Source organism: Megascapheus bottae, chromosome 13 (assembly GCF_031878675.1).
Source record: "Megascapheus bottae isolate mThoBot1 chromosome 13, mThoBot2.hap1, whole genome shotgun sequence".
Lineage (NCBI taxonomy): Eukaryota > Metazoa > Chordata > Mammalia > Rodentia > Geomyidae > Megascapheus > Megascapheus bottae.
This window is the reverse complement of record NC_143521.1, coordinates 4,013,853-4,040,089: the sequence shown is the minus strand read 5'-3', so window position 1 is coordinate 4,040,089 and position 26,237 is coordinate 4,013,853. Positions and strand designations below refer to the sequence as shown.

At 39.6% G+C, this 26,237-nt stretch overlaps 1 protein-coding gene across 1 annotated transcript in view; it reads right to left on the bottom strand.

The window, feature by feature from the left end:
- Gask1b (golgi associated kinase 1B) overlaps window positions 1–25,781 on the bottom strand; it is a 59,313-nt gene extending 33,532 nt beyond the window's left edge. Inside the window, exons 1-3 of the mRNA XM_090343195.1 lie at window positions 25,660–25,781; window positions 23,323–24,452; window positions 5,079–5,293 (exon numbers count right to left, since the gene is read on the bottom strand). Coding sequence (XP_090199321.1) covers window positions 5,079–5,293; window positions 23,323–24,211 — 1,104 coding nt within the window. The 5' untranslated portion in view covers window positions 24,212–24,452; window positions 25,660–25,781. The remainder of the gene's footprint in view (window positions 1–5,078; window positions 5,294–23,322; window positions 24,453–25,659) is intronic.
- Window positions 25,782–26,237: the final 456 nt, after the last annotated feature.

Here is a 26,237-nt window from a genome sequence, read left to right as displayed (position 1 = left end):
TCAGATCACCTATTCTGGACAATAATTTGTATACTTCAAGTTTAAGCTTTCCTGAATGTTACTGTTGTATGTTAACTTCTTGTGTCTTTAAGAGAAAATAAATATGTTATTTCTCACTGAATCGATCTTCGTAGAAACTATAAGTACATGAAAGACTCCATCAAGCAATGGAAACAATAAAGATTTTTTACTCATTTAATTCTTCTGTTACTTTGAACTTCTAATACTCAATGAAATTGGTTGCTTTCATATTACAAGTACACCAGTATTTCCTTTGAATGGGCCTCAATTGGCACTTTCGGTGTAATATTTTAATGTAGCCATATAACATTGTTTGAATTTTTAAAAAATTTTCTGAGTCCCTGTGACATTTCCAGACAGTTCTACAGCTAACAGAAAGTTACAAAGCTGAAAAAGATAGGGACTTGCCCATAAAGACATCAGTGTATTGAAGAAGACAGACTAGTCAAAAACAACTGAACCTTGATGGGCTACAGCATACAAAACATAAATATGATATCCAAGATAATACAAAGAAGTGAAATTTATTTGGAAATGACTAGCTTTGTGCATGAGATGTTTAATCTTCTTTTTAGTTTTTTGCTATGCTCTGCATTTGTCCCTATACAGACAAAGAAACCAAAGCAGCAAAGAGTGTAAGAGCTTTCTAAAGAACAAGTAATAATCAGCAGCAGTGTTGTGATTTCTACTGTAAAGACTGGATCTGTAGACTCAGTCCCTAGCCGCTTCACATAATATTAGAGCAGTCTCACATTTACATTTGCTTCTATTATTTATCATATCATTTGAGAGGAATTTGACAAATCATAGACACTTAACGGTTCTCTAGAATGCTTCTCTTTGTCATTGTAACAGGAATGAACTTTGGTCTGTGCAGTTTATGCACCCACACTGAAAGAAGAAAAGATCACTTGTGTCTCTTATACATTTGACAGAGTAAAATGGCACAACCTTTCTAAATGCCAATTTGTTAGTTGGGGGAAATGAAAGAAAAGGGTGTTAGATGCATAAAATTAACAACTGGGTTCTGTGTTCTGTTTCCCTGACTGGGGACACCATAGAGCAGCATAGAGCAGTGGATTTTAGTTTGTTTCAGGCATAACTTGTCTAAGATTACTCATAAAATCCATCCAATACATTCCTAGAAACCATGTGAATAAAGCTTACTTCCAATTTTAAAAATAGGATTGCCAGGGTCAGCAATGAGAAAAGCATTGTTTCCTAAATAAAATATCCTGTTTGTTCATTATTTCTTTGTTCAATAAAGATTTCAATTAATATAGTTTTGTAGGTCTGGAAAAGCAATTCATATCTAATAGAATATCTGCCTGGCAAGCCAGGATTCTGTATTCAAAACCCAGTATCAAGCCAGGCGCAGTGGCTCACACCTCTAATCCTAGCTATTCAGGAGGCTGAGATCTGAGGATCACGGTCAAAGCCAGCCTGGGCACGTGAGACTCTTATCACTAATTAACCCCCAGAAAAGCGGAAATGACTCTGTGGCTCAGGTAGTAGAGCAGTAGCCTTGAGCTGAAGAGCTCAGGAACAGCACTCAGGCCCAGAATTCAAGCCCCATGACCAGAGAAAGCATTGCTAGGCTCCAGTGGCTCACACCTCTAATCCTACCCTACTCAAGAGTGGGAGATTTGAAGACCACAGTCCAAAGCCAATCCAGACAGGAAATAGCTATGAGACTTTCATCTCCCATTAGCCACCAAAAAAGCCAGAGTGGAGCTGTGGCTCAACTGGCAGAACTCTAGCCTTGAGACAGAACTCTAGGCTTGGAGACAATTGCCCAGGCATTAAGTTTAAGCTCTAAGACCTACAGAAAGAAAAGAATAAAAGGCAAAGAAGTGAAGGAAAGGAAAGGGAGAGAGGAAGAGGAAAGAAGAAAAGAATGAAGGGAGGATAGCAGGGAGGGCGGGCACGAGGGAGGGAACTGAAATAGTACTATAATTTCAATCTACAATGTATCCTAGCCCTAAGTTAAATCCCAGGACTAGCAAAAAAATTAACCTAGTAACTATTCTTCAGGCCATTTCATGAGGTACAACTCAACCTAGTGTGTTACTCCTTTTATCTGTTACTTCCTCACTTCCTTATCATGGAGAAAACAGTTCTGCCTCAGCACACAAGTTAGCATTGCTGTGCCACCTTTTCACAGGTCAAAACTACAGAGCTAGTCATGGCCTGAAACACGTAAAACTGAGAAAAACAATAAACCATTTCTCTTTTTAAACTGATTTCCTCTGACGAGGAATCGAACCTGGGTCTTCATGCATGCTAGGCAAGCACTTTTAGTACTAGGCCAAACTCCCAGCCCCAATAAATACATCTGACTTTTAGATTTAGTGCTTAGCCTGAGCTAAAATCGAGCTAGCTTTAGCTGAATGTTATCATTTGAGCAAGTTCTGAGAAAGAAACTGAAAGATCCAAGAGTATACTACAAAAATCTTATCCACCAACAGAACCAACCACTGTAGATTCCCAATCTCTGTCACAAGTGATTTTATTCATAGTCTAAATGGATTGGAGGGATACATCTGCATCTACAAGTGCAAAGCCTAATCTGAGATAGAAGCAAAAGCCCTACTTACAAGAAGGAGAATTAAAAGATATTATATTGGTCACCATGTGATGGTTGAGATATCACTGAAGCACTGAGATGGATTTCAGACTCTTGCTTTGGAAAAGTAGATCATGACAAGATGTTCCCATGTAATGAATGAAAGATCTCAATGTGTGAAAGTTTGATTCTTATGCTGGAATTCCTGAATTTGACTCCAGGTTAACCTGGATGAGCCAGGCCAAGTTACCTAACTTATCTTTGCCTTTTTCTCATACCTAAAGTATGGTTAATAGTACCAACCATTTAATAGGCTTGATAGAAGTAGATGTGTTATTATGTTAGTATCAAAGTCGCACAATAGTGCTTGGCAATGGTTCAATGACCATTAGACAATTCACACTATTATTTCAAAGGCATTTTAAGCATCTATTTTTTTGCTGAAAATGCATAGTAGTCATTTAAAATGCCTGGATTCTGCCTCAACATCACAAGATAGTGCATAAAGTAGTGCTCAAAGCCGCTGTTATCATCAGAAGGAGACAGTAACTCAGCTGAAATTTGTTCTCTATCAATCAGGAAAATGGACAGGAGAATTACATAGTCCAAATGCATCTTGGAAAAATTGTGTCTTGTAAAAGCCAGGAAACATCAATATTCCTTTATGTGAACTCTGCCTCAAGTAGCTCATATAGGAGGATTTAATCACCATGTGGACACTGCCGGTCTCAGTTTCTTCCTCATGCTTGCTCCCATATTCTCCATCTTTTAGAGCCCATAGTCCAACTCCAATTCTCCCTCTTTCATTATCTGCAGCAAGCATTGACCCCCTATTAACTTCAGCACAATTATGACATATTCAGTAAGCCATTCTTATATGGCTCTACTTTTGTTGCATATACTGTCTTTTCTTAACTAAATGCTTAACTAAAAAAAGACATAAAATACAATAATGAGTTATTCTTCTTAAATCATTTTAATATACTTGGGGTTGTATTTTTATAATAAAATGCATATTCGTGATTGCATAAAGCTATTTTGATTGGTTAATTGTTTGAGTTTCCGATAATAGAAAGGAAGATATAATCATAGGAGGGCAAAATGGGATTTAGTTGAGGATTCCAAAATTAAATATATTGCTCCAACCAAACAAGAGGAGCAAGGGAGCATGAAGTTCCCTTGCCATCTCAGGAAGAATAATGTCATATACATCTGACCCATGGATATGGTGTCTTCAGCAAAACTATCTGTCAACCTGTTCCCACCTAACATGTTTGCTTGCATGTTTTGTGAACTCACAGATTCTCCATAGTTCCCTGATCACCCACCTATATGCTTCTTACAAGTAGACTGAAGACAAGACACAAACTTCTGAGAGAATATGTCAGTTAAACAGAAGCGTGAGATACATATACAAAAATAAAACTAGCCTCAGTCACAGCTCAGCTCATTAACTCTGCTTTCCTCTGTAACTTGGTCCTCACTCTCCATTCTGTACCACCTAACACCAATGACCAATCTTTTTTGTTTGTTTGTTTGTTTTTTGTTTTGTTTTTTGTTTTTTTATATATATTTTTATTGTAATTAATAAAAGGGTTACATGATATTTGCCAGATAGAAGGTGCATTAATTCACATACATTGATACCCTTTCACATGTCTTGGTACCCATTACCCTCTCCCCACCCACCACCCACTCCCCGTATTGGTTTTCCCCCCTTCCCTACCAATGACCAATCTTTTCTTCACAAATATTCCTATTTCCAACCTGTGATTCTATATCTGATTGATTTATTCCCTAGAGTTTTGTTCCTCTCTAGTTCCTTCCTGCAAGTCACACATACACAGAAGAAACAGAAGGAAAATGTTTTGCAAGTGGCTTCAAAACTGAAGTAAATTTTTTTTCTTTCCAATGGGAAAGGTAATGAAAGAGTGGAGATAGTCCTAAGATAGGTATCAGAAGAAGACTTACAGGAAACATAAAATGTCAAGAATCATTCAACCTATTTAGATGGTCAACACTGATTATTGCCCAATGTCTCTTCTTAATTTAAAACTTGTCAAAAATTCTAGAATGGAAATGACCATATGGCCATTAAAGCATTGCTTGGTGATGAACGGAAGCCAAGCTTTTACATCAGCAGATCCAGGGGAATGCAGCTCCACCTCTTAGTAGTTGAGAGAATTTGAATGAGTTATCTAACCTCTCCAAACTTCAGTTACTCCCCTCAGGAACACAGGAAACCCCCCCCCCCCCAGGGCTCAATACATTGCAGCTCTGATGAATACAACCACCACAAGCTGGCCAGCAGATTGCTTCTTCAGAACTAACAAAAAGACTGAGAATCATAGATGATCACTTGTAAATGATCCTATGTAAAGTATATGATACTTGCCAAATATAGTAGCACTACAGAACTTGAAAATTCCAGTTGATGAAAACTCATTTATTGACAGTCTTGGATAGCTGCTTCTTGATTTGGTAAACTTACCTGTAACAAAAAATCAAAGAGAGCCATCTTGGACCACTCGTGGTGATGGACCTCAGTGCAGCCCCATTCTGGTTTGGGGACCCGTCCATTCAGCCAGCAATTCTGTTTCAGCAATCGTTGATAAGTTCCCCAGGTGAGTTTAACTGAAGAATGAGTGTCATTGCTTGCTGGAGCTAAAGATAGGTCCCAGAGAATAGCAGGTCGTGGGTGGCCATCTGTGGAATCAGAAAAAAACAAAAAACAAAAAAAAGTAAGGTGAGCAGGTGATAGAATGGACTGCACACCTGTCTTTTGGCAGGTCACTTACTCCTCCACAACCTCACTCTCTCACCTGTCTGATGCAAGAGATTGATGGGCATATTTTATATTATAGGCTTGTGAATTTTTTAATGCCTTAAAAGCAATCCTGCTGTAAGGTTATCTAGTGGAAAGTTACTGTAAACAATGAATTGTTTAATTAGACACTTCATAGATGTGGCAGGAATAGACTACTACCCATCAACAGCAATGTTCTCTAGTTAATGTGGTTTTATTCCACATCTAAAAGCATCCACCACAAAAAAAGGAAGGAATCCAGACTTTTATAATTGTCTATTCAGTGTCTGAGTGGAGTTGCTCTCAATCTGTAATAACAACTGTCTGATATTCTGAGGCCACATTAAAATGTCAGGAAGAAAAGAAATTTTTAGAAATCACAGATTTCAAAGAGAAATTATATGGTTCACACCAATCATTGTAATCCCCAAAGACAAGTTCTTACTAGCCTCAGACTGATTTTTTTTCTCTGATAGAAACCATGCAAGCACAATGGTACTCTATGGAAAATGTCTTCACACACCACCTCACAAAGTGTGCTTAAGCAAATGTCACTCTACTTGACTACATGTGCATGGATAATGTGTTTTAAAATTTGTTGTCACTCAGGTTGCTTTTTCTCTAACTCTTGATCGTTTAGCAATGCGATCAATGCCTCTCATTGCTAAACTGTATAAAGCATGACAAACCTGATTAAAGTCACTATGACAAGAAAGACCCACTGAACATCACTTCAAGCTTAAAATCAACATCACTCTCAAGGCCCCATTTCTGCCAAATAAAGGCACCAAGAGACTGCTGAGCAGCTTTTCTTATAAGATAAAAATTAGGCTGATAATCTTGAAATACATACATATATATATATATATATATATATATATGAATAGCCGTTTTACAAAGACTTGAAAAGACCCCCACTTAATACATTCTGAACAGGCCTGAACAATACAGTCCTCTGAAATTACAACTGGAATGTCCAGACATGCCCCAGGAATGTTTAACAGCCCTTGTAAATAGCCTCAGATGTTCTCAGTCTACATCTTTTTTCCATGTTTCCTTGAAACTTATTTCATTTCCCTTCTTGCTCGCTTTCTTGTGGCATTCTTATCTACAGGAAACAGTCATCTTCTCTAAACATGCTTGAATTTGGTGACACACTAATCACAATAATTTTAATACATTCCTCTAATCATTCTGAACACCCACATTCCAATTTTGTTCAAAAGAAAATTTGTTCCCTTCACCTTGCAATTTGACCCAGGGCATGTATGAAGTCCTTTGGATCATTCGAATTTGTCACACTCGTTGGCATAATTAAGAGAAGAATAAAGGAAGAAACTTGAGTCAGCACTAAGGAATTTTACTTGAACCATTGTCTCTCTCCTTCCTATTCATTTTTATAAATACATTTTATTAAATGATCAAGGATGGGTCTAATAATTTTTATTAGATACAAAATTGTAACAAATGTGTCTACCCCAAATACTAGTTATAAAGAAAGAGAACAAGAAAGGAAATCTTGGAGGCAGAGAGGGAGAGAGGGAGGGAGAATGAGGGAGACAGAGAGAGACAGAGACAGAGAGAATACATTCAGGTAAAACTAGTCCAACATATATCTAAGACAAATCTGGACTGTGTAGCCAGATGTGATTAGAAACACCACACACTTTCCAAACTACTTTCAGGCATTTAAAGATAAACTCAAGAAAGCCACATATCAATGACTTTGGGCCAAAGTTTATATGAATAGCATTTTGGATTCTTAGAGCTAAGAAATATTCAAAATGACCTGAAAGCTAATACTGAATTTCAAAAACATAAATTAATGTACAGAACAGGCAAAAAAACCCCAGAGATACAAGAAAAGGCTGTACAAAACAATTACAAATTTCTGGGCTATTTTCCCATTCCTTTAGAGGCATTTGTTTCCTTGTAAAACTAATATCTTCATTTTAAGAAATATAGAAAAACAAAACACGTAGCACAGAAAATCAAAATCACTGATAATTAGTAAAATATACTGTTATTTGTATATTTACCTCCAATGATTTCTGTTTATTTTAATTTAAATTTTTTTGCCAGTCCTGGGACTTAAACTCAGGGCCTGGGCACTTTCCTTGAGTTTCTCAAGGCCAGCACTCTACCACTTGAGCCACAACATCACTTCTGCTTTTTTCTGTGTATGTGCTACTGAGAAATCGAACCCAGGGCTTTGTGCATGCTAGCCAAATACTCTACCACCAGACCACACTTCTGGCCCTCCAATGGTTTCTTACCTCACCTATTCTCATCAGTGTAATGGCCTGTAGAAAATTAAACATACAAACATGAGAAGTAGTAGTGTGTGAGAAGTAATGCACCTACTACTTGGCAATTATAACTGTAACCCCTCTATATATTACCCTGACAATAAAAAATAAAAATTTAAAAAGAAACTTAAACAGCTAATATATGGTTTGAGCTCAGCTTAGACTACAGAAGCAATGAGCTCTTTTGAGTTATATTCATGTTACTACTTAACTTTGTAGCATGAGTTCCTGTGCTGCCTTTGTTAGGATTAAATCATGTCATACACTTAAGCCCTTGTACGATGAAAACTTTCAGGATCTTTCTTCTAGCTTTTTGAACTCTACAGTATTTAATGTACTGTATGGCTCAGTATGACATAGGATTTGAGCCTGATTTAAATATATACATGTGTTAAAAATATGTATACTTCCCTAATAGGTCATTTTTATGTTTTCATGTATCTTTTTCATTGTTAAAGGAAGGAAAATATAAAGACAAATCAATATATAAGCAAAACTCAACTTATGCCATTGAAAGACCCCGGAAGCATTGTGTAATATAATGCATCAGTCTTTAACTGACCTTTGTTGCTTATTGAACAATTACTCTTTGATAACAATGTTCTAGAAACTGAAGCTTAAATTTGTAAATAAAAGCCTTTTTTGTTCCAGGGACTATATTGCTATTCTGGGAGGGAAAAAGCAAGAATTGTATAAAGAAAAAAGAAACCTATTTAGGGGCCGGGAGTTTGGCCTAGTGGTTAAAGTGCTTGCCTAGCATGCATGAAGACCCGGGTTCAATTCCTCGGTACCACATACATAGAAAAAAAACCAGAAGTGGTGCTGAGGCTCAAGTGGTAGAGCTCTAGCCTTGAGAAAGTCCAAGGACAGTGCTCAGGCCCTGAGCTCAAGCCCAGGACTGGCAAAAAAAAAAAAAAAGAAAGAAACCTATTTGGAATTATCATGTACATATGGCTTGTCTTAATCATTTTATCAAATATATCACAAACACTTATTTTATATTCTAAAATAGTAATTATAATGTAGGAATGCAGTAAAGAGTGCTACAATTATTTTAAGTTTTGAGAGCTACATAACCTTCATCAGATCCACTTAACTGTGACTACCTGTTTTAAATAATGAACCATTTTGGCTTATATGCTAGAACTGCTAACCTAATTGAGTTGACTTCCCTTACCCTTTCTCTGCTTTAGTAACTCAAGCTGCTCAAACAGCATATTTTCTATCCATAATTAAAAAGTGATTCTCAACTTGCCAACAGTGATGTTCAGCTGATAGGAATGATTGGTTTTTAACGCACATCCTTGTACTTTTCTCCATAGTCATCCAGCAATGTGTTGAGAATACTAAATACCAGCTAAAGACACTATTTCCTGTCTGGCAGATCTGTGCATGTCAAGAATGGGGATTCCCAGAGAAGATAAAGAAAATAGCAAAGTGTGATGCCCAGACATTCCTGGATGGCAGGGCCTCCTTCCTTTGTTCCTTCTGAGGTATTGCATGTCTGGATGCCATGTCCAGCCCCGCAGGGACTCACAGTAGTCACACTGTGGACCCGAAACTCAGAGTAAGCGCACAGTACCACTATGAGGCAAATTTCATTATATATATTTTTCCAGCTTCAAAAAGAGTTAAATGAAGTTTGATAGATCTCAAATTATAAGAGAAAAAAAATAGCCCCTGAACACAGAAGCCTGGTTAAAGCAACTTACCCTGAAGTGTTTCAGAGACAAATTCATCTCTTCACATTCCACTTTGTCAAAATGATGCAGTACCCTGATCTCCAGAGAAATTTAACAGTGAAGACATAAAATTCTGACTGTCAGAGTGGTGAGAAAGCAGGTTTTAAAAGATATGTGGGTGTAGCTGTGAATTAAATGTTATATGGCTCTCTTAAAAAAATAAAACTTGCCAGGATAACTTTCCTCCTAATATCTGAATATATCTCCAGAATGTTGATGTTATCTCAAGTTATTTTTTTGGTTCAAAAGTACAAAGAGGACCATTCTTCTGAGAAATTGAACATAAAAATTAACCAGCATCGCACAATCTCTTTTGTCTAGATGAATTAAGTGTCTGCCACTCACTCTTATCATTAGCCCACCAGCTTTGCTGAACTATAGGTACACACAAAATACTGAGTGGAACCGTGAATGTTTTACCATATTTGGCATTGAGAAAAAATAAACAAAAATGTCCTAAGCTCAGAAATTAAAATTCCTTTCTGTTGCATGGACTCACCTCCAAAACTCCTTGTAAATAAGGTAGATAAAAAGAAAGTAATGATCCATTTCAGAGTCTTTCACTAAAACAACTCTGTAAACTCAAAGCAAACCACGGCCAGTCAAACCTTGCAGGTACCTTTGGTAGAAGAAAAAAATATGACTGTCAGCAAGGCAGTAGCAGCAAACATCAATACCGCAGTTTTGCTCATTGCAAAAGCGAATTGCTAATACTCATGCAGCTTTAATGAAAGTATCATAAAAATCTGGATATTAATGACTCCTTAACCACTGTCAGCTCTATTTTTCTTCAGTGCTCAGCTCATTAGTATTTGAACAATGAAGAAATCTTAGATTGATGAGAAAAATCAGGCCAAATTGCTTGGCTTGAAATGGATCAATGTGCAAGTTGGTAAGCAAAAGAATAAGAAGAGCAGGAATTCAAGATGATCAACAGGATGCAGAGATAAGTAAGACTGAAAAATGAAATTAAATTTTCCATGGACTGGGAATTTTAAATATCCTTCATTCATATGATCATTAAACAAGTGTTTGCAAGCATTCCTTTCTATCTGGACCTATTTAGTGCCTATGTTTTGCTTCGACGGAAAGAATTCAGAATGATAAGTACTAGTAATGGAGACCATAGAAAGCCCCAGCCTAAGGCAAGATCTGATTTAGTTGAAGGAAATACTCATGGAGAGATATATTTGCTAGGTGAATGGTTGGTTTGAAGGAATGAATGAAGAACTAGCTAAGTCCTTGTCATAAAACCAAGAGATCAAGAAATGTTTTGGGGCCAGGAGTATGGTGTGCTTGCAGCCCTAAGTTGAATTCCTCAGTACCACATACACAGAAAAAGGCAGAAGTGGTGCTGTAGCTCAAGTGATAGAACACTAGTCTTGAGGAAAGCCCAAGGACAGTGTTCAGGCCGTGAGTTTAAACCCCAGGACTGGCAAAAATTTTAAAAATAATATAGAAATGCTGGGCTGGGAATTTGGCCTAGTGGTAGAGTGCTTGCCTAGCTAGCATGCATGAAGACCCAGGTTCAATTCCTTGGTACCACATACTTAGAGAAGGCAAAAATGATGCTGTGGCTCAAGTGGTAGAGCTCTAACCTTGAGAAAGCCCAAAGAGAGTGCTCAGGCCCTGAGCTAAAAGCCCAGGTCTGGCAAAAAAAAAAAAGAAGAAATGTTGTGCCTCAAGCAACAGTTCACAAGGAAAAGAACTTTTACTGGGAAGTAACTACATTCATTGCTGCATTATATACCATAGCTAAGACATAGAACCAATCCAGATGTCCCCCAGTAGATAAATGGATGAAGAAGATGTGGTATTTATACACAATGGAATTCTATGCTGCCATCAGAAAGAATGACCTCCCCCCATTCGTAAGGAAGTAGAAAGACTTGGAAAAAGTCATATTAAGTGAAGTAAGCCAGACCCAAAACAGCATAGGCTCAATGGTTTTCCTCATTTGTAATAATTAGTACACATCTAGGATTCTCCTAGGAGAGGATCACAATAGCTCAAAAACTGTGTACATGTGGTCATACAGGATGAGACTAAATGAAATGAACTCCAGGTTATGGAAACAAGAGATTTATCTTTGTGATTGTTGTTCTTAATGTACTATATGAAGTTATTTCTTTTCACCTTTTTTCCCACTTGCGGTTAATCTCATGTGGTTAATGTGTCTGACTTTGTTACCTGGTATATTGTATGTATTTGTTTATTTGAAATAGGGAAGATGGGGGAACAAGATAATTGGTAGGGGGTAGAGAGGAAAGGGGGATAAAAACATGAGAAGGGGTATCAACGTTTGAGAAGTAATATACCCATTACCTTTTGAATGTAACTGTAACCCCCTCTATATATTACCCAGATGATAAAATAGAATTTAAAAAAGGCATAATAAAGAAGCTAAGTATAGTAGTGTGTATGGGAGGTGTAATCTTGTTACTATAGAAATGGACACAAGAAGAGCCTAAGATTTAGGCCAGCTCAGGCAAAGTTTTCAACATCTCACCTCAAAAACAAAACTAAATATGAGTTAGGCCACATTTGAAATTAAGTGCTTGCCTATCAAATGTGAGACTGTGGTTTCAATCCTAAATGTAATTTTTAAGTGCAAAGTTTCAGTTAAGCTTCCTTATTTGGGGCCTGGGTGTTTAGCCTACTGGTAGAGTGCTTGTCTTACATGCACGAAGAATGGGTTCGATTCCTTGGTACTACATACATAGAACAAGCCAGAAATGGTGCTGTGGCTCAAGTGGTAGAGCTTTAGCTTTAAGAAAGTCCATGGATAGTGCTCAGGAGTTGAGCTCAAGCCCGAGAACTGGTAACAAAATTTTCCTTATTTGGCTTCCTTACTATTTCTTCTTATTCTGGAGAAATGAAGAATGTTCTATTGCTCTACATAATTACTGTTAAAAAGGTAATATATTGTGCATTTATGCTTAAAGAGATTTTAAATACTTTTACAACAAAGAAACTCTAAGTGTGTGAGTGGATGGATGTATTTAGCCTCATTTCATCATTCCACTAGTAAATGTCACATTGAACCTCAAAAAACTACATATGATTATCTATTGAAACTAAACTTAATAATAAAGCAGCAATAGCTTACTAGACAACTAGAATATATTTCTTCAAATGAAAGTAAGCATATTTTTTACTTATACAACTATTTTCTACATCAGAGTTTATCTTCTCTAAGTTGGACTGAGTTAAAACCATTCCCATTTCCTCAAAAGTGAGCCAGAAGCTGAGGAGCTAGGAAGGAAGAATGTCTTGTGACTATCAGAAACTAACAAATCTAGATCACAAGTTCTGCCCTTAAAAACAATGTCCTTTGTTCAGAACTTTTGACTAATGGGCAGAAATTTCTACTTTCTAGGTCTGCCCTGGACTTCAGCTATATAAATGGGAACTTTCAGATTCTTCCTGTCTCTATCTTTCATTTTAAAAAGAAAAAGAAAAAAAAATCACAACTGGGCGCCAGTGGCTCATGTCTGTAATCCTAGCTACTCGAGAGGCAAGGATCTGAAGATCTCAGTTCAAACTGAGCCCAGGCACAAAAGTCTGTGAAACTCTTATCTTCAATTAACCTCCAGAACACTGGAAGTGGTGCTATTGCTCAAGAGTTATAGTACTAGCCTTGAGCTGAAAGGACAGTTCCTAGGCGCAGAGATCAAGCACCACAACCAACCAAAAAAAAAAAAAATCATATGTGAGTTTTCAGACTCCAGCAACAATCTCATTGTAGAGACAGTCTTCATCACACTAAGATGACCCAGCCCAGAATAATTCTATGTTTAAGGAGCTAAAGGAGGTGTGAATGCCTGACCACAATAATCTGACATCACAAGGCCAACTACATAACACCTAGTCTTCAAACTCTTCCGCTGTCACCACTGTCTGCAAGATAAAGTGTTCACTGGCCACTTACCATATACGTACCTCCCTCCTTCCTCCAAACCCTCATCTTCATTTTCTCAGTACTATTTACAGTTTACTGAATGTATTCTGCCTCCTAAACTCTTCTTATCTCTTCTGTTTACTGTTCCTGTTTCTCACTCTACTTACAGTGACTTTTAAGACTCATTTAGGACATTACCTCTTCAGAAAGTCTTTCTAATTTCAACATCTACTCTCCCCCACTAGTACATTCCAAGATAGTTTCTCTCCCTTGTTTCTCTTCTCTCAAAGCTTATTCATTGAGGTACTTATCATATGTTGCTTGTGCAGCAAGTCTACTTCATTGATTCTTACTATCCAACCTGGGAGCTCTGTGAGATCACAAATAGCCAATGGGCTCAAAATAAAAACTGTAATTGATGTGACATCCCAGTAATTTGTAATCTCAATGTTCATACTATAAATGAATTCAGAGAGATTAGAGCAAAAGTTTAAAGACAGTTCCAAAGATGTGAAAAAGGTTTCTTATGCCCTTTTTCTGTTCAGGTAATACTCAACTATTCACTTTTGTGTGCCAATAATCTTACGAGCTTCGGGAATACCTCAGATGGTGAAAACACCACTGTCTCTCACCACCTAATCCAAGACACTGTCATGGAAAGGGAAAGAATTGAGAGTCATCATTATGTGCAGGAACTGGATTTCAAGGCTCCAAGGAAGGCAGATTGTAGCCTGGATGAGGAGTGATGAAAAAGACCCCAGGCTGCTGCAGCCACAGGAGGCCAACAGTGAATGTGAAGCGAATGACAATGGTGAAGAATGGGACTACCAAGTACCTCCAACTTGTGTCTGTCCCCAGCCTCCCTGCACACTACCTGGGAGACACTTGCTACTCTCTGAATCTCAGTTTCTTCACAGAAAATCTGCATAAGGATTTACAGATGAATTCAATGAGCTAATGAGTAAAAAGTGTTTCATACTCCATGAATGAAAAGTATTGCTATGATTCAATGTAGTCTCCAGGTCTTTAAAATTTTAGGTACCCATTTAATTATCAATATCTACCTAAAATAAAATCTTAAAAAAACGATCATACATCATAGAGAACTAAATCAGCTTAAAATGGGCTTTTTGCCAATTCTGGAAGATGAACTCAAGGCTTAGGCACTGTTCTTGAGCTTTCTCAAGGCCAGCACTTGAGCCATAGCACCACTTTTTCTGTGTATGTGGTACCAAGGAATGGAACCCAGGGCTTGTGCATTCTAGGTAAGTCCTCTACCACCTAGGCCACATTCCAAACCCTCCAATTGAATTTTTTGCCAGTTCTGGGGCTTGAACTCAGAGCCTGAGCACTGTCCTTGGACTTTTTCATGGCTAGTGGTCTGCCACTTAAGCCACAGCACCACTTTCAGCTTTTTCTACATATGTGGTACTGAGGAATCGAACCTGGGTCTCCATGCATGCTAGGCAAGCACTCTACCACCAGGCCAAATTCTCAGACCCCTTCAACTGAATTTTTATGACAAGTCTAAGGTTAGCACTATTACCATCTTCATCACCATTATTGGTGGGAGGGGAGGCATGCAAGGAGGTATTCTATTCTGCCAGTACATACACTTAACCACACAGCTATCTTCCCTGGTATCCAGACCATGCTTCACACACAAAAGCAAATGCCATTGAATTGAATGGATTGTAGCCAAACTGGACTAAAAAGCAAAATGTGAACCAATTATCTGAGTTAGAAAGGAGAACTGTTATGTGGCTATGAGACCAAACCAGAGGTGCCATGGAGATGGCTCATGGCCTTGAGATAAGACAGGTGCTGAAAAGACCTACAATCAATGACTGTTCTCTCCAGGCTTCTGAACCATCAGGGCACCCTAGGGTCAGTTCTATCTGGACAGGGATGCTGGACAGATTTGATCACTGATGCAGCCTCAATGACTAAAAAAGGGGTTGACATATAGTAGATGTTCAATAATTACTTGTGAAAGGACAAAGGCAAACACAATCCTATGAATGGGGAAGACTGCATTGAGTTAAGGCACATACATGCTTTATATGGTGCAACTACTCAAGATTCCTTCTATTACAACCATACACAGGATTAAGGAAAAAAATTCCGGAGAAGTTGGGAGTTTGGCCTAATGGTAGAGTGCTTGCCTAGAATGCACAAAGACTGGAGTTCGATTCCTCGGTACCACATACATAGAAAAAAGCTGGAAGTGGTACTGAGGCTCAAGTGGTAGAGCTCTAGCCTTGAGAAAGTCCAAGGACAGTGATCAGACCCTGAGCTCAAGCTCAGGACTGGCAAAAAAAAAAAAAATCCAGAGGAATTGAGGGAGTTGTCAGTTGCCCAAACCTCCACTGGGCTGGAGAAGGTATGTAATGAGGAAACAAGAACTGTCACACAATGCTCTCAGAATCCAAGCTCACTAAACTTTTGTTGCTGAATGAATACAAGTATTACACTGACCAAAACAATGTGATTCCTAAAGAAACAGCCTCAGGGCTTCTCTGATAAAGAATACAATGTACTTCCAATCTAAAATGTCAGAAATAAAATATGACTATATGCTCCCCAATAATTTTAAGAAAGTTTTAAGATAGATCAAAGAATTGTACAATTTAGAAGGCAATGTATTTCCAACTTGTAGGTGCATCTGAATTGCCCTCAAAATTATGTTCAAGGCCCTTCCACCAGTGGCTTATTTGTACCTATTATTTTAACCATTCAGAAAGCTGAGATCTGAAAAATCATACTTTGAAGCCAGTCCAGGGGCGAGACTTCATCTCTAAAATAATCACAAACAGCTAGGCTAGAAATGTGGCTCAAGGACTGGGCGTGTAGCCTAGTGGTAGAGTGCTTGTCTAGCATGCACGAAGTCCTGGGTTCGATTCCTGGGTACCATATACACACACATAAAACAAGCCAGAAGTGGTGTTGTGGCTCAAGAGGTAGTGTGCTAGCCTTGAGCAAAGTGCTTAAGGACAGTGCCTGGACCCTGAGTTCAAGCCTCAGGACCAACAACAAAAAAGAAAAGATGGAAGGAAGGAAGGAAGGAAGGAAGGAAGGAAGGAAGGAAGGAAGGAAGGAAGGAAGGAAGGAAGGAAGGAAGGACATGTGGCTCAAGTGGTAGATGACCAGCTGTGAACAAGCAAGCTGAGTAAGTATAAGACCCTGAAATAAAACCCCCTATCAGCAGGAAAAAAAAAAAAAAACTATCATCAGGGGAAAAAAATGTATGCAAATAGACTCTCATGTGTATCTGACAGCCTGAAGGATACACCTTTGCTTCCTCATCTGGCACAGTATCTCTTAGATCTCATAGTGCTGCCTGAGTGCACTTGAAAATATGACAAACAGACTCTACTTCTTCCGCTCTCTAATAAGAAGAGGCAATGCAAGCTGAAAAACTGTGAGGAATGTGGGCTCTACAATGAATTTAAATGGAACTTTGTGGGGTGCCTGCAGTTTGTCATCTCAACACCCTGCCTACAGAAACCCGAGAACTAAGCTACCTTGATTCAGTATGACAGCTCTGTTGCAATAAAGCAGAATCCTAAAAATAAAACATGCATAATGCATCTGCTTGGCATGAAAAATAGGAGGATGCCTAAACGCTATCAAAATGATGTCCCTTGATATCCACTCACTTTACAGTGGGCACTGTGAAGGAAGCTCTGGCAGAACTTTTAAATTAAAGAACACACTTGGGTTCTAGATTTTCTTTTCTGACACTCTTGACCATATAGGAACATACCTTCTTTGTCTTGCTCTAGATGAATATTGAAAATATGTTCTTCAAAAAGATCATGTAAATGTATCATCTCCACACAATATCAGTGCCTTTTAGAAGGCTTTGATAATGGTACAAACATTGACTGTTCTTAGGCCAAATCTGTTAAATATTGAACACTCCAGTGCTCAGAATGGTATATTACAACGTTCCTTTAATGGAAATATTACCAAAGGTAAATTGCTGAAATAAAATTAAGTAGGAGTGTTGGCAAAAATGGTAATAGCAGAAACTAGCATGCCAAAATTTGCTAATAACTTATAATGTTGCCAATGTGTATGTGAGAAAATAGTCTGGGCTAAAAGATACAACATGTAGAGATGACAGTGGGTGACAGAACTGAATACACATTCAAGCTCCACTGCTCAATAGGTAGGTTACACTGGGTAAGTTTTATAACTACTCTGAACCCCAGCATTTCCCTATTCAAAATAAGTCATATCTGTTAGAATTGCTTTGGACTATAATAGATAAAGACATCAAAATTAGTGTGGAGCAGAGTCTCATGGCTCACACTTATAATCCTAGCTACTCAAAACACTGAAACCTGTAGGATCATGGTCTAAAACCAGCTGGGACAGAAGAATCTAAGAGTCCATTCTTAATTAACCAGCAAAAATCTAAGAGACATGACTCAACTGGTAGAGCACCAGCAGAGCCTGCAGGAGGCATCTGAGTTCAAGTCCAACTACCAGAAAAAATAAATTATTGGTTTATGTAATGTATAACACTGATTATTTTTTGCCAGTCCTGGGCTTGGGCTAAGGGCCAGAGCAAGGTCCCTGGATTTTCTCAAGGCTAGGGCTCTACCACTTGAGCCACAGCACCACTTCTGGCTGTTTGCTATGTATGTGGTACCGAGGAATCGAACCCGGGTCTTTGTGTATGCTAGGCAAGCACTCTACCACTAGGCCAAACTCCCAGTGAACACTGAATTTTATACATATTTTAAGATTTTGCTAAATTTAGAGCAAAAATGATTTTTTAAAGAAAAAAACCCAACTGTTCTCTTTTTCTTCAATTGCATTTTGTTGTCAGGGTGATATATAGAGGGGTTACAGTTACATTTCATCAGGTAGTGTGGGTACATTAATTCTTGAACCCTGATGGTACCCATTCCCATGTTTTCACCTCTTCACAGTCGGTACCAGGATAACTACAGGGTTCCATATTGCTGAACACTATCTAACTACACATTCCCTATGCGGACCCTTCTAGTCTAGGGTAACTCTGGATATCCTAGTGGCATGCAGTATAATACTGGTAAGCTTGCCAACTTCAAGTGCATCTTTGGTATTCAAAGTGAGTCATTTACAATTCTCCTCCCACAGGCACTGGGCCAATGGGTGTGAGGACCACACCATCCACATTATGATTGCCATTTAACATCTCTGACCACGGGCTACACACTGATGGTCTACAAGATACTACAGTTCCACTTACTTTTCAGGTTTAGAATGGTGTGAAAGAGTTTAGTAGAAATTAAAGTTTGAAAGTGGTGCTGTGGTTCAAGTGGTAGTGCTCTATCCTTGAGAAAGCCCAAGGACAGTGCTCAGGCCCTGAATTCAAGCCCCAGGACTAAATTCAAACTAAAGTTTGAATTTTGAGTTTTAATCTTTTGTTGAACTAGGGATTTCTTCACAAAACCATGGTGCTCTTCTATAAATGCTGTGTCCTGACAATGAGTAATCCAGTCAGTGATAAAATCATGAGGGTACACAGCCAACACTCTATACCATACTATGTTGCTAGGGTTTTATTTATGTTTAATATCATGTTTAAGGTTTTGTATACTACTACGTGTACACCAACCTGTATATGAGATTTTACTATAAAACTAGAGGAGGTTGTGTTAGATGATTTTTCCCAACCATGATTTAATGTAAATGTTCCTGTAAAATACTTTATCATATTTAAGATAGCTTGAAGTAATGATATTTGATAAGTTCATACATTGGATGCATTTTCAGCTTCTGATATTTATCAGGATATTGTAAATCACCCCATCCATTAAAAGGATTTTTTTTAATCTTTGAACTGAATCAACAGAGTTTCACCTGAGAGATGAAAGGCAAGAAAATCATTCAGATCACAATAGTAGATTCTCTCTTAAATCTCCCTGTCCATCTGATGCATCCATCTTGTCTGCAGGCAATCTGTAATGACTGCAAGCAAGCACTTAACTACTCTCTTTTTGGGTCTCAACTTCCATGTCCATTAAATGTTCATCATAGAGGGCTGGGAGTGTGGCCTAGTGGTAGCATGCTTGCCTAGCATGCACGAAGCCCTGAGTTTGATATCCCGGAACCACATACACAGAAAAAGCTGAACGTGGTGCTGTGGCTCAGGTGGCAGAGTGCTAGCCTTGAGCAAAATATGTCCAAGGACAATGCCCAGGCCCTGAGTTCAAACCACAGGACTGGCCAAAAAATGTTCGTCATAGAATCCCAGGTTCTATGATATCTGAGTAAACCTCTAGAGTTCTGATAAGGACTTAATGAGATAAGTTCTTAGAACACAACTGTGCCCGAAATAAAGAAACATTGAGGAAGCTCCAGCTATGACTGAAGTCGTTGTCCCATTGAGAAAGGAGGTTTCCATAGTCTGCTTCTGTGTGCAGTCTTAGACATATAGATTATGATGATGATGATGATAGATAGATAGATAGATAGATAGATAGATAGTGATAGAAATAGATGTAGATATTGATTAATTTCCTGGCATCCATTATACTCCCTGATATATACAGTGTATGCCTAATATTAGTTACCTGTAATACAGTAGGAATAGCTAGATATCCTGGTAAGCTCTGAAGATAAACAAGAAAGCGATTTTCAGAATGATAAGTGAGAAAGAGAGAGAGAGAGAGAGAGAGAGAGAGAGAGAGAGAGAGAGGGAGAGGGAGAGAGAGAGAGAGAGATCTGGAATATTAGTGGGCAAATGGTCTCTCTGTATGTCTCTGTCTCTGTGTATCTCCCTGCCTGTATCTGTCTGTCTCTGTCCCTCTATCAGTCCTTCTATGTCTGTGTCTCTGTCCGTCTCTCTCTGTGTCTCTGTCTCTGTCTCTTTCTGTGTCTCTCTCTGTTCTGTCTCTCTGACTCCTTTCTCTCTCTCTTTCTCTTTCTCTATCTCCACCCTCTCCCCCCTCCCCCCCCTCTCGCTGTTGTTCTCTCTGTCCTGGGATCTGAGAGCCTCATACTTGATCCATTCACAACCTTCAAAATGAGCTTGAATTCTCATTTCATGACCTTCAGCACTCTTCTTTCCTTTATTTAATTTCTGAACAAAGATATTAGTCTGTATAAAATCTTTGGAAAGATTAACCAAGATAAGCCAAATAACAACATTCAACTTGCAATACAGATTAGCTACAACCTTCTTTGTACTAGATATCAGTTTAATAAACATTAATTTAAAATGAGAGCACAAAAACAACATTTGAACAGATTACTTGTAAGAGTTACTGGCTATTCCTTCTCCCTTCTTTGTTAAAGGTTGTACATCAGGACCAAAACACACCATCAGAGAAACATATACCTAAATCAAATCCTACCATTCATCAGAAAACCCATTGCCAAATTACACTGCAGACCACAGCGTAATGCCATCAGACCACACCGATGAGAATAAGCTCTAGAACAGCACTATGTGCGCTGTAGGGAAGCTCCCCAAAACAATTTTTATTACTGTCATAAGTTTTATCACTGTCTCGTCTTGAGATCCTCCAGGAGAAATTCTAGTCTGGATGTAGGACTGAAAAGGATAGTGCTTCTAAGTACTGGGGAGGAGGAGCTAATATAGATTTACCAGTCAGTGACACAGCTGAGAATTCACCCCTGCAGTTTATTTGACTTATATAAGCCCCTCCTTAAATTTAAATCTTTACTCTAAGATGCTGCAAATTGAGAACACAGAAATAAATATCAAGATTATAAGCTTAATTCATCAATCAGAAGACTAGAGAAAATGATCTCTGAGGCTTGAAGGCTGAAAGATTATTTCTGCCAATGAACAGTGACTAGTCATTCTATATGAGTAACTCCACATGGTTGGTACACCATGGGGTTGGTGTAGTAACAGAACTAGCCCATACTTCGTGTCAGTTTTCCACATAGCAGCTACCAACCATCCTCATGAGAAAGACAATATTATTTTTTCAAGCTTAAGAACTGAGAAAGAGAACAATCTTGCAACATTTCCAGGTAATATGGCTGGTGAACTCAGACCCACGCAATCCAGCTCCAAAACTCATGATCCTAATTGCTACTTGGGATTTCTCCCAACAGCCTAAGAAAGCTCTAAGGAGACATCACAGTAGTGTGCCTCAAGCTACACCATTTTCTCTTCTCTGTATCCTTTATGACAGGAAAGTGAATGAAAAATAACCCAAGAGAGGACCCTATTGAGACTGGAAAGCCTCCATGAACACCTATGGTACCAATACCTGCCCTGATGTTCTGTCACTCATGAGTGATACTTTTTGGATAATCAGGTACACACTCACCTAAATCCACTGATTAGCAGAACTTACACCTCTGAAATGTGTTGGGCTATTTATGAGAGTTGGTGCCGGTGACTTCCTATCAATAAGCTTCAGTGTTCTCAGCTACTAAATGAAAACAATAATGGTATGTACCTCCCACCATCACTGTGAGAATGATAGGATTTCATGCATACACGAGCTCTATAAATCCATTAATCACTGGTGAGTTTAGCAGTGACTACTTGTCCCAGCATTAGATTAAATGTTCAAGGGGCTTTCTTTCTCACACTGGCATGCTTTAAGAACTAGAGACATCAAAACATCACTGTGAATCTAGAGCACTTAGACACGAACCAGAATAAGGAAAGAATGTCCTATGTAAATAATGGGTGGAACAAGCAGCATCCATTCTAAAACTAGATTATAATCCAAAGCCAATGGAAAACTGGCTGGTTCTCTAGTAGCTCCAAGAGTTTTAACTCACCCATCCCAGGGAATCTCATTGAAATGCTAATTATGGGCTGGAACTTGGGACCTGAGCACTGATTCTTTGTCTCAAGGCTAGCATTCTACCACTTTAGCTCCAATTCCACTTGCAGCTTTTCTGGTGTATAATTGGAGATAGAGGTTCATGGACTTTCCTGCCCAGGCTAGCTTTGAGTGTGGTCCTCAGATCTCAGCATCCTGGATAGCTAGGATTAAAAGTGTGAGCCATGGGCTCCCAGCAAAATGCTAAAATGTATGGTGATGGGAAGACCAGGCAATATCCTGTGAGCCCTTTGATATTCTTCTGAGCCCCTTGCACCCTCCTGTAACCCCCACAACTTCTAGGGTCATTATGCTTTCAAACACAAGTGACAAGACTCCCTGGACTTTGGATCCCCATCTTGGCACTGTGTCAACATTCACAAGATGTGTTTGGTGTGGCATGGGCATGAGGACAGACCAGTGCCTGCCTGCAGTGACTGGCTGCATACTGCATAACCTACCAAAACCTGTGTCTCCCAAGAGAGAATCTTGAAATTAAGCTCCAAAGTCACTGTCCCAAAAACTTAACAAAACACCACATGGCACAAGTCAATAAGCACACTGAGCACCAAATATTCTGCCTCAGTTCTCTTATTTGCTAAGTAAAGGAGTTAAATACTAAAAGGGAGAGAATGGAAGTGATAGAATAGTACATGATCTGGCTGTAGGCCTCTTAAAAAGACCCTGTGTAGTGAAAATAAATAAATCACTTCCATCTTAATTTTGAAATAAAACTTCCAAAGAAGGAAATTCTGTGTCCATAGTAACCTATAATAAGACTCCTGACTGCAGGCAAGGTCTGTGCCTCAGCCCTGGCTTCCTCTCTGCATCATGCAAATTGCTAGGGGCTGTAATTAGAGTTAATAAACCGCTGGGAAGAGCAGTGAGGAAACAGAGAGCAGAGATTACACAGCGTGGGCTCGTTCTTGCATGTCCAGGGCAGCGTTTTTCTGGAACTCACACCCTCCCAGACTGGGGGAAAAAAATGAAAGAATGCCAAGAGAGTAAAAAAAAAAACACAAAACTTGTGCTTTCTGCTGCTGCTGTCCAAATGTGAGACGTGGGTGGAGAAAACTCACTTAGAAGAAGAGAGTGAGGGAAAAGAGAAAAGGAACCCAAATCCCCCAAACAGCTGCGAAAGAAAGGACCATGGGAATCTGTTACCTTGGATGAAGTCTGATTTCCTGCTCACACACGGCAGGGTCCTGTTGAGCCCCAGGATCCTGTCCAGGTGGAAGGCAAACACCTCACTCATGTCCAAGGGCTGCTTGAGCAGCGCGCAGGGGCTGGGCCCGCAGTGGGGAACCGCGTCTGGGCCGCTCCTTTCCAGCACCAGCAGGCGGGCTCCGCTCTTGGAGGAGCTGGGCTGCAAGCCTGCCACCACCTCGCTGTCCGCCAGCAGGCGCATCCTGCGGATGTCATCTTTGCTCAGCCACGCGGGGGCGCTCTCGCTGTAGATCCTGATGTGACTCTCCCTGGTCTGGGGTGGGTGCAAGTTTCTGCCTGCTGATCGGACTCCAGGACCTCGCACCAACCTCCAGGATCGCTCCCCAACCTGGGCTGTGTGTCCTTCAGCATAGATTGCCCTTGAAGCTTCTTGCGGCCCAAGGGATGGTCCCGGCCCTTTTTCCTGTCCCTGGAGCACAGAGGCCACTGCGTATTTTTTCCTGCGCTTGGGTTTCACTGTGCCACGGATATTGGCGGGCTTGCTGCGCTTGGAGCGTAGGGTAATGTACACCACATTGGGCTGCAGAGTGGTATTGTCCTGAGACTCCGGTGGGGCCGGAGTCCCATCCAGGGGGGTCTCAGGGAAGGATGCTGGGGCTGTGTCCCGGCTGCGAAGTGGCCGCCTTTCGGCTGCCTGTGCCTGCTGAATGGAGGCGCGTCCCACCTGGCTCACCAGAAAACCCAGGTAGATGGCACAGGCGGTGCCAAGCAGGAGGTTCCTGCGGGTCCTGGGACGCCGGCTGCTCCAGAGTTTCCGCACCCTCGGGCCGCACAGGGAGCAGAAGAGCCAGTTTATGAGTGGCCCTGGCTTGTCTGGACAGGTCATTTCTCTGCCGCATCCACATGTTGAGCAGAGTTTACGGTCTGCACCTGGCTCCTGCTGGCATGATGCATGGTTTCCTGAGTCCAGCGGCGGGTCGTGTCCTCTCCAGGATCTAAAAGTGGTCTCCAGAGGGCAGAGGTGGAAGGCAAGGGTTGGTGGCCCGAGCTGGGAATGCTTGTGACACCAAACACAACCAACCTTTTAAGTTCCTATCTGCCTTCCGAAGGAGAAATGAGGGCTGGTTCTGGAATGAATGGAAACAGTTTACTGAGTCACCATCGCAAACCATTTCAGTTCCTCTGCCAGAGGAAAGAAGAAATTAACTCTTTCCTGCCATAAATAGCACCACCCGACCGGACAGAAAGTTTAAAAACCCCAAACAAAACAAATATGCTGGCTTGATCATTATTTTAAAGTAGTGAAAAGAAGCCAAACACACACACACACACACACACACACACACACACACACACTTCAAACAATGTTTTTTGTGACTTCTATATAAAATTATCCAATTTGATTCTGAGCAAAACATTAAAATTTAATCAACCTGAATTGTTCCTTTTCATGATTCAGAAATAATTTAGGACAAGAAACAGAGTCTTCTAAAATTTTTATAGTTAGCCCACATTATTTTTATATTAACTGGGCAGAAGCATCAAGTATCAGCATTAATTTTAGAACCATATTCTCTGAATCTCATATTATGGATTTTTTTCACAAGATATTCCTTTATCTTACACTAACTTTGTGTAATATAAAACCATAAGTTATAGAGCTTAGAAGCTCTGACATTCTTTCCATATCTCTTTCTCTCTCTCTCACAAACACACACAATTCAAATACCTTTTATTTCTTTTCTTTCCACTAAAGAAAAGAAGCTCCAATTGTATTTTTTTTCCATGTCACTAAGTATTAGAAGAAAAACATAAGCAGCCTTACTTACAGCGCGGGCCCCACATTTGACTCGGGAAGAATGCAATCCTGACTCTAATGCAAAGAACTTTTGAAGGCTGAGGCATGTAAGTAGAACATATTTCATGGTCAAGAGTTCCACAGTGCAAACATTTCAGCTCAGCTTTCAAAGTTCCCTTCCAGTGATGAAGAAGTAAAATGATTACTTATAAACTAGTTAGTGCATACTTTTCAGACAAATTAGAAGCAATTTTTGAATGATGGTTAGAAAATAAACTTTAATTTTCAATTCTGAAAATGCCATCGAGAATCTGTTTTCATTCAAACAACTTTCCACCTATTTTTAACCCCTGGGAGCCCTCTAGTGTCCCATTTGCAAACACACAGAGATGTCCATCTTCTGTAATTGAAAAGGAACTTGACTGCTCGCCTAGCTTTGTGGGAATGTGCTGCACAATAAATACTTTGTAAAATGAGAGCTACCTTCACTCCTCTACCAATTCCGAGTACCTGGGGTCCCAGAACCTACTGCTTACCTTACCATCCTGTTCCTTCACAGAGTAACACTGGTTTCCCATCCATTCTCACAAGAGAAGGCCTGTCTACAAGGCCTTCCTTAGCAAAAGCTAATGAAGGGTTAGTTCAAGTGAGGAGGAAAATGCAGCCACAGTGAGATAAGAGACCCAGAGATAGCAAACCACATTTATAGTCACATGGGGCGGGCAGTTCATAAAAAGCAGGCACAGGTCCTCTCTGATTGGAGGGTTTTTTTTTTTTTAAAAAAAAAACAGCTTAGTGATTGGCCCAGGTTGTTTGCATGTCCTGGCACAAAGGCAGGAACTGATGACCTTGGGGTCTCACTCAGCTTATTCTAACTTCCACTGTAAATAGAATCTAAAGACCAGAAGGTTCTAAAAGGCTAGGTCACTCTTCCCTAGTAGGAAAGAAGGTTCTGATACTGAGGGGTGGATACAAAATTAGAATGTGATGTATAAAACACTAAATTTAACAGTGCAAATAGTCAGCTATTGGAAATATATGTAGAAGAAATAAATAAACATTCAAGTGATGACATACCAAGAATCATAATGTGATTGGTATTTCAGACTTTTTT